At 40.7% G+C, this 12020-nt stretch overlaps 1 protein-coding gene across 3 annotated transcripts; it reads right to left on the bottom strand.

Annotated features, from left to right (window-relative positions):
- Positions 1-2834: 2834 nt before the first annotated feature.
- On the bottom strand, positions 2835-7747 carry trappc3 (trafficking protein particle complex subunit 3). 3 transcript variants are annotated; one of them, XM_030789548.1, is made up of 5 exons: positions 7613-7747; positions 5864-5961; positions 4700-4826; positions 3664-3846; positions 2835-3476 (listed from the first exon to the last, which is right to left on the bottom strand). In XM_030789548.1, exons 1-5 carry the CDS (start codon positions 7652-7654, stop codon positions 3357-3359), a joined length of 570 nt encoding a protein of 189 aa, XP_030645408.1. In that variant the 5' UTR covers positions 7655-7747; the 3' UTR covers positions 2835-3356. The 3 variants fall into 3 exon arrangements, with proteins under 3 accessions (XP_030645408.1, XP_030645410.1, XP_030645411.1); XM_030789550.1 differs by having other exon boundaries at positions 4700-4799; XM_030789551.1 differs by lacking the exons at positions 4700-4826; positions 5864-5961.
- Positions 7748-12020: the final 4273 nt, after the last annotated feature.

Here is a 12020-nt window from a genome sequence, read left to right as displayed (position 1 = left end):
AGTTGATTGTAACTGGTAATTTGAGGTAATTGGCATAACATGATAACACGAAATGGGGAATGTCCTTAAACTAAAACAGGGCGTGCCATACTACCACTCTGGGCCTTGAATTAACAGACATTGAAAATAATAAGGGTTGCTAAAACACGAGCGGAACTTTGCCCAAATTGTCTTGGGAAAAATTTGGACTCTCCTCACATTTCACTTGATTTTCATTTATCTCTTCCTGACATCAGACCGTTACCACAGACACGCACTTTTCCTTTAGTTCCCTCAGAATCGCGGTCCGTGGATCCTCTCTGGCGCTTGGCCTCGGCCTGATCACATCCTCATTTTTTAAGTCGTGGAACATGTTTCATCTCCGCGTCTGTTCTCCAAGACAGAAAAAAAAAAAAAAAAAAAACAGAGAGAGGCGTGTAGGAAAATGAGAGATCTGAGACAACATTCCCATATGAGGACGATCTGCTTTGCTCTGGATGCATGTTTGATATCCCCACAAGGTGTGTTTTTAAATGTTCTCTCTTTTCTGCTTCTCCCTTCATTTCTTTTCTATTCCCTCGCTCTCTGAATCTGCCAATCCTCTTACCCTGGCAGGGCTTGAAAGTTGGGGCTGCGGAGGGAAAATGAGAGGGAGAGAGTAAACGGTGGATGGATGAGGAGGATTCAATATCTGTGGGCTAGCAGCAGGCCATCCACGAGATTTTATTGTTTCAGCGTGCCATTCTCCATTTGTTTTCTATAAAGGCCACATGGTTGCATTTAGGAGGTTTAAACTAGATTGGTGTGTATCGTCCCAGGTCTGCAACATTTGCTACTTGTTTGCTAGAACTGTCCAGATAGAAGTTCTTAAAAATTATGGGGGGCATAAAAGAATGAAGTGTACCAGTGGCAGAGACAGAACAAATTGCGTGTCGGGGATGAAGGATCGAGTCTTTCCTTTCTGTTGTATGTTTGTGTGCTCTTAACTTAACCTGAGGCAGGGGGAAAAAAAAATGACTAAAATAGCCTTTAAAAACCAAAACCTCATTGCACTGAAGAAACTGTTATGTGTGAATCTCTCTCTCTCTCTCTCTTTTTTTTTTTTTTTGTCTTCTTGTAATGTGCAATGTCAACTCTTCATCACAGCTATCTGTTCAAAGCTCAATCATGAATACATGCATGAGGTAATTAAAGAGGCAACAGATTCATGCCTCGGTATCATAGAAAATGCTCACTTTAATGTTAATTACATTTAAATATACGTACATTTTCTTGTTCTGGTCCCAAATAGCTGGAAACATTCATAAACACGTAGGGTTGATGACTGAGGTTGTAAATTGCCACTACAGAGGACAGCTGCCTGGGATGCACGGAGCAGACAGCGTGAGGGAAGTTTAGCTGTCATGCTTGAGAGAGGGAGGGAGAGGTGGAGAGTGACATTCCTGGGAGCATATGGAAGAGTGATACAAGTTTTCGCACAGTACACAATACTGCCTGTATATCCCCATGATACAGGGGTCTAATTCTGCCAAATGATTTACATTGAACGTCTGTAAAAAACCATTTCCTCCCCACTTTCTCTTTCCAATACACACATTATACAGAATACATATATTGTATGCATAAATTGGAGAGAGCTCTCTTAAGGGGGTAAGGGGCTCATTTTAAACTGACAGGCTCCATACATATATTTTTCCACTATTTTTCTTTTGAGTGTCCCTGAATCAAGAATGAGTGGATAAAGGATTTGTTCAGTAAATTATTCCTCTGCCCTTGAGATTTAAAAGCATGCAGACTCTTAGCAATCAAATACCAAATTAAAGAGCATTGAAAAATCGTTGTGAAAAGGCTCTGAAGTCAAGGACAGAAATGCTTACAGCTACCTCTAGTGGTTAGCCTTGTCACAACAAATATTTTACACTGCAAAAACCCCAAATACTATAAAAATGAAACGACACAGAGCAAATGTATCAGATCTCTGAGTTTTTGGGTCAGTTTAGTAAACCTGTCCTCAAGCAAAGGAGGGGCAATCCTGATTGGACACACAAAGGGTTAATCTTTTTTCCTCGTGTGAGTAAAAAGGTGACGGATTCTCAAAACCCAGAAAATTCACCGCTGACTCCTTAATGACTTTAGGTTATTAACAGGTGTCGAGGAGAAACGAGGGCCTTGTGGCAAAAGCCCCTTTCCTTTACTCCTGTTCTCTTCACCAGCCAAATACACCCCTGCCACACTGCTCATACACCCACTCCAAAAACACCCCTATCCTGCACACGCACCACTCAACATCCAGACCCTGATTGCTTCCATGTTGCTTGAGTAAACATCTGAGACAAATTAGGCCCTTGTTATTGTTGCTCCATTGCTTGACTTTAACGGAGCTGTATAGCTGCACCACTGAAATAACAGACCTACAGTGGAAATGGGTTTACATGACAACTCGGGGGGGGAGGTCGGAGGGACCGAAGTGACACTTCATTACATACGTGTGACAGGACCTGCTGCAGACTTGCCACTTCCAAAGGCACACACAGGTCCCATTCTGTAAGCGTTTAGACCCCTCCTAAACAACCCCTTGAAACACCACCCACCCTGTACAAGAACATGCATGTATACCAAGACTCCAGCTCTGTTTTCCATGAATATGGACTCCTTTCTCCACATGTTGCTTCTAGATTTATGATTAACTTGCTATTGGTACGTGTTGAAAGAACATAACAGTCTTGCTGTGCGATGAAACTAATCGAAATAAAAATCACAGAGTGGATGGAATTCTGTAAAAGAATCCTAAGGAGGTCCTTGGCATGTTTGCACTGCAGCAGAAAATGAGAGTACACAGTGTTAAATTATGCTTGGTTTTCCATTCATTTATTGACTGAGTACACTGATAAGTTACAATTTTGACAATTTTGAGGGTGCTTGACCTTTTATGAGTCAAAAAAAAGCAAATGATAAAAAAAGCAAAAAGCAAAAAAAAAAAATCTTTTCATCTTTGTAGACATGCACCGCTTTATTTACAACAACCACACAGCAAAATATATATTCTGTATGTTGGGAACTAGACTTTAATACTCTAACATTTAAAGGGGCTTTTAAAGACATTATTTGAACAATATCAGTGATCAAAAGAACAGTAAGTAATTCAGGATGTCTTGAACAGTGTTGGGATTCCTCTCAGGGTGGTTTTTCTGGTCTCTTTGTGTGAGTTAGCACACGCATAGAGAGCTGCAGCAGTTGAAAGAGAGAAATTTCTGTAGCTCTGAGTCCCATATCTGCAGATGTAGCAGATAAAATGGCTGATGCCCACTCAAACTGCATGTTAAGTCTTTTAGGTCCAGAATGATGGTGGTCCAAACCATCCATCCCAAAGAGCGACTTCATTCATCTCCAACTGGCAGGTTTTCCTCAATCCTCTTGATGAATTTCATGCGGATCTCTGTCACGTTATCTCCTCTCAGAGTGTCTTGTGCAAACCGCACGTCCACCGCCATCTGGACCTGATGTGAGGAAACGAATTCATGAGCAAAAGAGTTAATCTTCACTGATTATTCCTTCTTATCTAGATATACAGGACCTTAATCCGATCTTCAATATCTCAAATCTGCCGCAACACCCTTATGAACACACACAGACCCAGGCCCAGACACACACAAAGACACACACACACACACACACACTCCTCACCATCTCCAGGGCTCCTCTCAGTACTCCACACAATAGGTTAGAGTACACCAGTGTGCTGTGGTTATCTGGCAGCTCCACAAAGTCCACCAAAGGATTACTCTCCAGTATGAGGGAGAATTCATCCCCAGCAGGGCTCCAGTTGGTCACACTTGGGGTGATGCCCAGGTACATCTTAAAAGCTACCTGTCCGTTAGAAAACAAACAAACAAATGAAACCGCACTTGAACCCCCCCCCCCCCCCCCCCCCCGCATACAGAGCGCACCAAGATTTGCTTCCCTGCTTTTACTCTTTAAGTACTCATATTTCGATGATTTTTTCAGATCTTTTACAACAATTGTCCTCATACACTACGTGTGCACTCACAGACCACTTTTTAACTTTGAAGCAATCTGAAAGACATTTATAGTTGTAGAAATCACTGAGCAGGGAATCTCTGTAAATGTTTTATTTGATTTTTGTCCTCCGAATTAGCCTTCCGAATCCTCCTCAGAGGAGCAATGGTGTTGCTGAAGAGCTCCGAATTCTGATCAGGAGCCCAGTGCTAAAAGCATTAACATCTGACAGCGTGGCCCGCAGACACCAGTGAAAAGGCAAGCGAGAAAAAGCGAGAGAGAGAGAGAGAGAGAGAGAGAGAGAGAGAGAGAGAGAGAGTCATTCCATCAGAATGATATAACGTTTTGGGTGAGGTACAGCGTTTCGCTAGAGGTCACAGTAAGAGTGTGTCTAACGATTGTTGACAACAACTGCACGGGAACACAAGTGTCTCAGGTCTCTCCAAAAACCCCACACAGAGCGAGCCAGCTGGCTTCACGCTGGAATAGCTCGGATGTTTCTCCACCTGTGTAATTCCGAAAAATTAAAAACAGTAGAGGCAAGTGATGATAGCTCAGGCGCTATAGGCTACCGAGGATTGAAATTCCAATCTTTTGCTCATTTGTTTGCTAGGGGTTCTCTCCTCTTTTCTCTCTTTCTCTGTCTCTCGTATCTCTTTCTTTTTGGCTTGCGGTACCCTGTATTTGCATTCTTTCCCATTACCTTTGCGATGACATCGGCCGTTTCTCGGAAATCGTGACATCTCCCTACGCTGGAGCGCGCCAAGAAATCCTCAATGAGACGGACTCCAATATTGTATCCCCTAGAAGAAGGAAAGAGTGAAAAAAGTCATCCAACTGAGTATGTTTGAGTCACGATGCAGCAGAGCACAAAAACCTTTGATCGGTATAATAACTGCTCCAATTTTACTTTTATGACAAAGCCCTAAAACAGATTTGAATCTTTAGAATGAGTAGAGAAATGGGCCCAAAGCGGATTTTTCTTGCTCCGTGAGAGGGGCTCCAGCCAGGCCTGTTCTGAATTCAGTATGTTTATAAGGGACCAGTGTCAATCAGAAGGCAATGTTAGATAAATATTATCTACAGAACGGGACATCGATCCAAACAAGAAGAAGAATCAATCCTCAACACCTAACGTGCCACTAGTGGATTGTCATCATCTCCCAGGAATCAGCTGTTCAGTGCAATTTCATTTTCAATTTAATTTATTGTTTTGAGGAAAAATGGTAGAATGTCCATATGACTTTCTTGATGTGAGCAAAAAAAAAAAAAAAAAATGAAATGGAGAATTTTGGGATGGTAATTAATCACGGTCTCCTTCTCCAGTCTATTCTCTTTCTTCCGCTGAGAGCTATTTGTGGATGGCAGGAAAATTTGTCAGTGTACTTCAGGACGGAGGCGCGTGTTTGAGAGAGTGAATGGAGTACATTTGTGCTATTCATTCGCCACGTCAATGGAGTGACTCGAAAAGGAATGACATGGTACATTTCACACTTCCAAAGCTAACAAACAGCTCAGTCGAGTAAACTGAGAGGTGTGGTGCAAACAGCACACATCATGAACAAACTGCTTCAAATGAAAAAAACTGCTTGTAAACCTATATGTTTATTTTTATGGAGTTCTAACACCACACCCACCTTAACCTGCCTGTCTGAGCATCGTACAGCTTGTCAGAAAAACTTCCAATGGAGTTGTGCATGAACTGAAGCAAACAGCCATTGAATGATGATGAATTATATGTTCTAATGGCATTTTCATGGTGACAACTGAAACATGAATGTGTTTGTGTAAGCAAGCGAGAGAGACAGAGAGAGAGAGAGAGAGAGAGAGAGAGAGAGAGAGAGAGAGAGAGAGAGTGAACACTTACATCTTATCCAGCTGCTTGTTAACCTCTTCATCATTTTCATAATCCTTACACAGTTGTGTGACCAAGGCTCCATATGTGAGAGTGAACAGCTCAGAATTCTATTAAAATGAAAGAAAGAGAGAGGGGGAGAGAGAGAGGGGGGGGGAGATTTAGGTTAAATAAATTAATTAAACAAAAGTTTAACCACCACCACTTAATCTTGTTAATGAATGGAAACTTGCACAACTCAAAAACTTGGATCAAAACCGCTGAGTGAAGGGCGTATAAACCCTATTTCAAATTACTATAACTTGAAGCCATGAGCACAAAAGCCTGATGAAGTACAAGTTAAGATTAAAAGACCAGAATCTTGATAGATTCAGTTGAAGGTGAGTGCTACACTTGAACTAATAATCAGGTGTCATGTCAAGTGTAGAAAATGCTAAGATATAGCCAGGGATCCAGAAAAAGAACAGCCATGAAGAAGAAAGCCCATTGCAAGGTCTGTCAGTCACCCAGAAGCTGTAGCGCTCTTGGAAAAGAAAAGCATTCGATAGGCTACACCAGAATGTGTCCCTGTCATCTAAGGGAAAGAAACTGTGCACATTGCTGCACAAAATCAGAAAGGGGAAAAACTATGTCACAGGGTGCAAAAATAGCAATGACATTGCATTTTTTCCCCCTACAGTTAGCTTTATTATAATTTGAATTGCTTTTTCTTTTCCCCCTTGCTCTGGGCCTCTTGAACATGTCACCATGCCACTTCTGAATCATGTCATCAGACTGATAACATGACAGAGACACAAAAAGAACCAAAAAAGTTCATTGTTTGAACACACAGAACTAGGCTACTCCAAGGATAAACAAAAAGAAAAGTTTGAATACAAAGTGGACCAGCCTAAAATAAATGAGAATCAGTCCAGTTGCTTACCAAGCATGCCTTAATAAAAGAAAAACGGCCTACGTGAATGTTTAGGAACCTATCTTACCATATGACGCATAGACGCAGAGGGTGAAATAAATGGCAAGTACCAAAGCTAGGAAATGGCAGTGAATAGGGGAAAGAGAGGCAAGCGAGAGAGGAAAGAGATAAAGTCAGGGACAATACGTCAAAACAGAGCGACCAGGCAGCAGCCACTGCTTTTTGATGGAAACATCATAACTGATGTCAGGTGCTCCGCTTCCCCATGTCTCGTTTAACTTGCAGTACAGAATCAACTGGAGCTCTCGCATAATCCTTTAGGCAGGTCTGAGTGCTCTGGTAAGCGACGTGTATAGCTCTAGGTTTACGAATCTCTGTGTTGCTCATTGATTAACACTGCCATACAGAAGCAGCTCGACGGAGTAACACCGACAAATTAGTCCATCCTGCGCAAGGCAGCACTAAAACCTTTGAGGCAATTTGGCTTACTGTTTAACAAACGTTGAAACATGCTTACGTCTTTGGTGGTTTTCGAGTGAACTCAAGTCAGTTAAACTGTTCACTCATGCGTCAATTAGTAGGCTAGCCGGTTGATGGCACATATTATTGCTCTGCTACGATATCCGCATGCTAACTCTAAATGTCAATAACAAACCGAACTGGTTGTAGTACTTCATGAATTTTGGTGTCAGGGAGTAACTAAATTCTGTGACCTGTCGGTGACAGATACTGTTTCATTCTGAGACAACTCGCTGATGAACAGCAGGGTGGTTAGCCACATCACAGATTGCATCGCCGTCACACTGCTAGTCAGCGAAAGAAATATTTATGTTTTTCATTGCACTCACCATTTTCTTGCTGTCCGTAGTCCTATTCGATTGCCTCGACATGGTGTATTGTGTTACAGCTTTACAATGGTATGCTGCAAGCTATATTTTATTTATTTGTTTCGCACAAAGTGAACCCTCTGATCGCTTTCCTATCTTGGGTTACAGTTCAACTTCCTGAATTACTGAGAGGATGTCGGAAGTTGCATTTGTCGTTGGATCACGGGAATTGTGGTTTTAAAACGCGTCACCTAAAAAACATCGGTTTTCTGATCTTGATCTTGCTTTAGACATTCGTCATTACGTGTCTAACACAATAAAAAAGATAAAATAATAATAAGAAAACATATGTGAAGGATTTACGCCGCACAAATTGCAACTTGGAAAATTTATTCACATAAGGTATGTATTGCAAGATGAGAGGGTACAGCCTGTAGTAAAATGCATTTTCTCATTTTATCAACAAGATGGCGATAGAGGTTTGTCCGAGGTCATCTAAATACCCATGGTTTTAATGGTTTTTAAAAAGAGATATTGTTGACTGATGGAATAGTGAAGCCACAACAGAGTTTAACCAAACCTAAATTTGTTTTTAGTTGACAAACTTTGAAAGCAGAATTTCCTTTCGTGGTAGCTGGTCCTATGTTTGATGTGTTGACTATAGTATAAAAGCTTTTACACCCATACTTGTCAGGTAGTGGTGGATTAGTATTACACTCAGCACTCAATGACATAGTCTAACACAGCTTCTTAAAGATTTATATCTGTCATAAACAGCCTAGTAACCTTGCTCATTTTTTAAGTTTACAAAAAGATGTTGGATTTTTAGTTTTTATGGCACAATCTTCCTTGCAAAAGATACAGCATATTCATTTTTTTGCCCAATACCAGTGAAATTTAACCTACAGAAACATTGGACTTTGGTGATATGTCATATCAGCAACTCATAGAGTAGCATGTTATTGGACTAGATTTACTGTCCACAGTCTTCATTTGAAACATGCCATATGTTTGACTTTGTCAATTTTGTCATCGTAGTGTGTTTTTTAAACCCTTTGCAGGGCCCCTTTCACTGAAGCATGCAGAGTTCAGAATCTAACATCATGCAGCATGAAGGCTGACTCTCTTGTCTGCGCAGTAAACATCTTGATTTTGGCTCACTATTACCAGCAGTATCCTTTTCTTCCCTTGAGCTGTTTTACAGGAAGTATAAATGCAGCTCAGACTTCCCCTGTGAGTGAAAGTACAACCAGTGTACACTGGAGCTGATGGATGAACACTTCAAAATGAAAGAAACCTGTATGAAACAAATCAAAGAGGTACAAACTCAGCCTAACACAACAAATATACGTGCAGGCATTTTTTGCCATTGTTAACTAATGTTTTCTGATGCACAAATCCATTTCTGTTTACCGTGATAGCCGACGAAGTGTGAGTTTTCGTGGGGAAACTTCAAAATATCTCATCTGCAGTTTGGTTTAGAATGATTTCTCTCTATTTTATTTTTGCATAGTTTGGTTTGGATAGCTCAGAGGGGCACGTCTTACAAATGACCACTTCACATTCTATTTGTTTTTGAAATTCATTTTGAATTTCAAATATAAACTCTTCACCAACACTCTTACATCGCACGACAACATCTGTACGATGACAACATGAAATCTCATTTTAGTGTTTGAAGTAAGTGTCACAGAAAGTAAACCTTTTTTTTAATGATCAGCATGCAATGTTAAGGTTTATATATTAGTGAAGCCAACATTTAAAACTATTAAAAGATAGTAAGCCCTTGAGAGGTTCCTGTGGTAGGGTTTATATAAGGTTACTTCTTTGAAATTGTGTTATGATGGCTGCCAGTTGAAGTGGATGTATTACAAATATGGATATGGCCAAGACAGTGGCTGTTACTTGATGAAAATATTTGTGTTAACGATGGAGCACTTGGATCTGTATGCAGAATTGTGATCGACAGGTTTTCATTATTATCCTGTATGGGATCATTTGTGTATATTATAGTCCCCCATGAATAGTCTCTCAGTCTTTCTGACTCTCTGAAATCCACTTTATTTTGTTGGAAATACCATTTAGTAATTTCAGCACAAACACTACTTAAAGTCACTGATCCTTAGCTGGATCATTTTAAGAGTTTCTTAGCAAAATGGCAATAAAGAAACATTAGAATCAGTCCCAGAGCTGCAAATATCCTGCTGGGGAAGCTATTTCAGGGATTGGGTGGGATATGCTCTCCCAACAAGCCCTGAGTTCTTGCAGTGGACCAAGCCTTAGTCTTAATTCTGAATTGGAAGGTGTATGGGTTTATAGAGAGGATATTCCTGTAAATCCATGTTGAGCTCATCATTATTAGTTTTGCAATGTTCTCTAAAAATAGTACCTCTCAGAATTTATACCCCCCCTATGAATTAAAGGAACTGTTTATCTCCTGTTTAAATGTAGTTTGAATGACATGGCAGCTGGACATGGCAGATCTCCATGTCTGTTCAGAGGAGTCACTGTAGGCCATGTTCAGTTTGAAACATTACTCAATCAGGAATTGGATGTTTGAGGTGCACCACATGGTCTTTGTCTCTGAGATGTCTCCGTGCTGGATGGATTAACTGGAGGTCACTAAAGGTGTGCCAGAATGCTTGTTCATATGTCAAAGACTTCAGTAAAACAGACAGAATGTTCCAGATCCTCACATCCTGATGTCTTCTTCTGTACACCAAAAGGGGACAAATTACGATCAGAGTTTGCACCTATGTGTCATGTTTTTACATTTTTTATTGTAGTTACACCTAAACTCTCATATTATGAGCATCGTCATAAACCTGGCAGATCCTTTAGCTTCTGCAGGAAATCTATAATCTGTCAGATTAAGTAAACAGTGTGAAAGCCTGCATATGTACTTGGGGTTTGAATTAATGGTATCTTGATGCTTCTCTGAACTGTGTGTCTCCTCACAGGCCAATATTACGTGGAATATTTCCAAAGCACTGCTGATTCAATTCAAACTAGATCCCAAGAACATTAATCTAAATGAATTCATAGCGTTTATTTGAAAATTTGCGTGTTCCGAGACATTCTGTCACAACGTTATGTATGTATATATATTTCTAAAACAACATTTTTGCTCAGGAAGTTCACAGTTCTTACCTTTAACAGCAATAACGATGATGCCAAGGTTGATTGTTTTAGTGAATGACAAAGAATTCGAAAATATTATAAATGCTGTGGATGAACAAAAAGCCAATGAAATCATGCTTTCTACACTGTTCAACATGCATTCTGTTGTCTCTTCTGCAACTGATTATTCCATGCATAGAAGACAATTGACCAGAGAGTGTTATGATGCCTGGCATCAGATACACAAGAAGACGTTGTATTCATCATTTCCACTCTTACATTTACGTGGTGGTAAGTCACTTCAAGGCCTTGTAACGGAGTTCAACCCAAATCCCACTGCCTTAGACCTCTGAAATTATAAAGCACCCCTCCAAACTTTGAAACTTTATGATGAAATCATACAGTGTTTTTTTTTTTCCTCCCCTGTCCTTTTTTGACGTGCACCTAGTGGGGACTGCATTAAAACATATGGATGAAAAATCTCATGGCAAACACAAATGCACACGTGGGGTGTTTAGAGAGTAGCTTGGCACATGTTTGGACACCTGGTTAAGAAATATGTGCTATGGTCTCGGCCCCCTTTGGTCCCTAGATTTCCCCTTTGGTCTCATGCTTTAAAATGATCTCAGAATATGTCTGAAACTTCATCATCCTGTCACAGTTGTTCCCTTGGACAAACTGTTCCCTTAAAATCTAAAGTGAGCTCTTCAGGAGCGATGGCTAAATACATCACAACTCACCATTGTTTTCCCCCACACAGTTTTTCAAAGGACAAATGAAATAAAGTATAGTAATGTACAGACTGGGTGAACACCATGTACAGAGCCGATGAGTTAAGCATGCCATTAGATTTGATAGTGATATTTGTAGGGTACTGTCACGACTCGCCTCAAAAGAGGTGACAAAATGGAGGGCAGGCCACGCACAGATCAAATTAAGGACAAAGCAAATTTATTATAAAAGGAAAAAAAAAACACGCATAATTTAACGATTAGACTGGTAGTCAGCAGTATCAGTGGTGTAGGCAAGGTGCGGATGTGTGGTAGAGAAGTGTGGGGGTGTTGTAATGCAGCAACCAAAATCCTAAGGAAACAAATGCTGTTGGCCTGAGGAAGAGAGAAATGGAAAAGGGTTAGAAAAAAAAAAGGGGGGGGGGCACGTCAGTTCCCTTTAGGCTTTTATACACCTAGGGATCAGAACTCCCAGGTGCCCAGCATCAACCAGACAGCCCTCCCACTATGACACCCAACCTGCAAACACACAACAAAATACAGAGCGGAGGCTGCCCCCCCCCCCCCCCCCCCAAAAA

Source organism: Chanos chanos, chromosome 12 (assembly GCF_902362185.1).
Source record: "Chanos chanos chromosome 12, fChaCha1.1, whole genome shotgun sequence".
NCBI lineage: Eukaryota > Metazoa > Chordata > Actinopteri > Gonorynchiformes > Chanidae > Chanos > Chanos chanos.
Note: the sequence above shows the minus strand (reverse complement) of the source record. Positions and strands in the feature narration are given on the sequence as shown.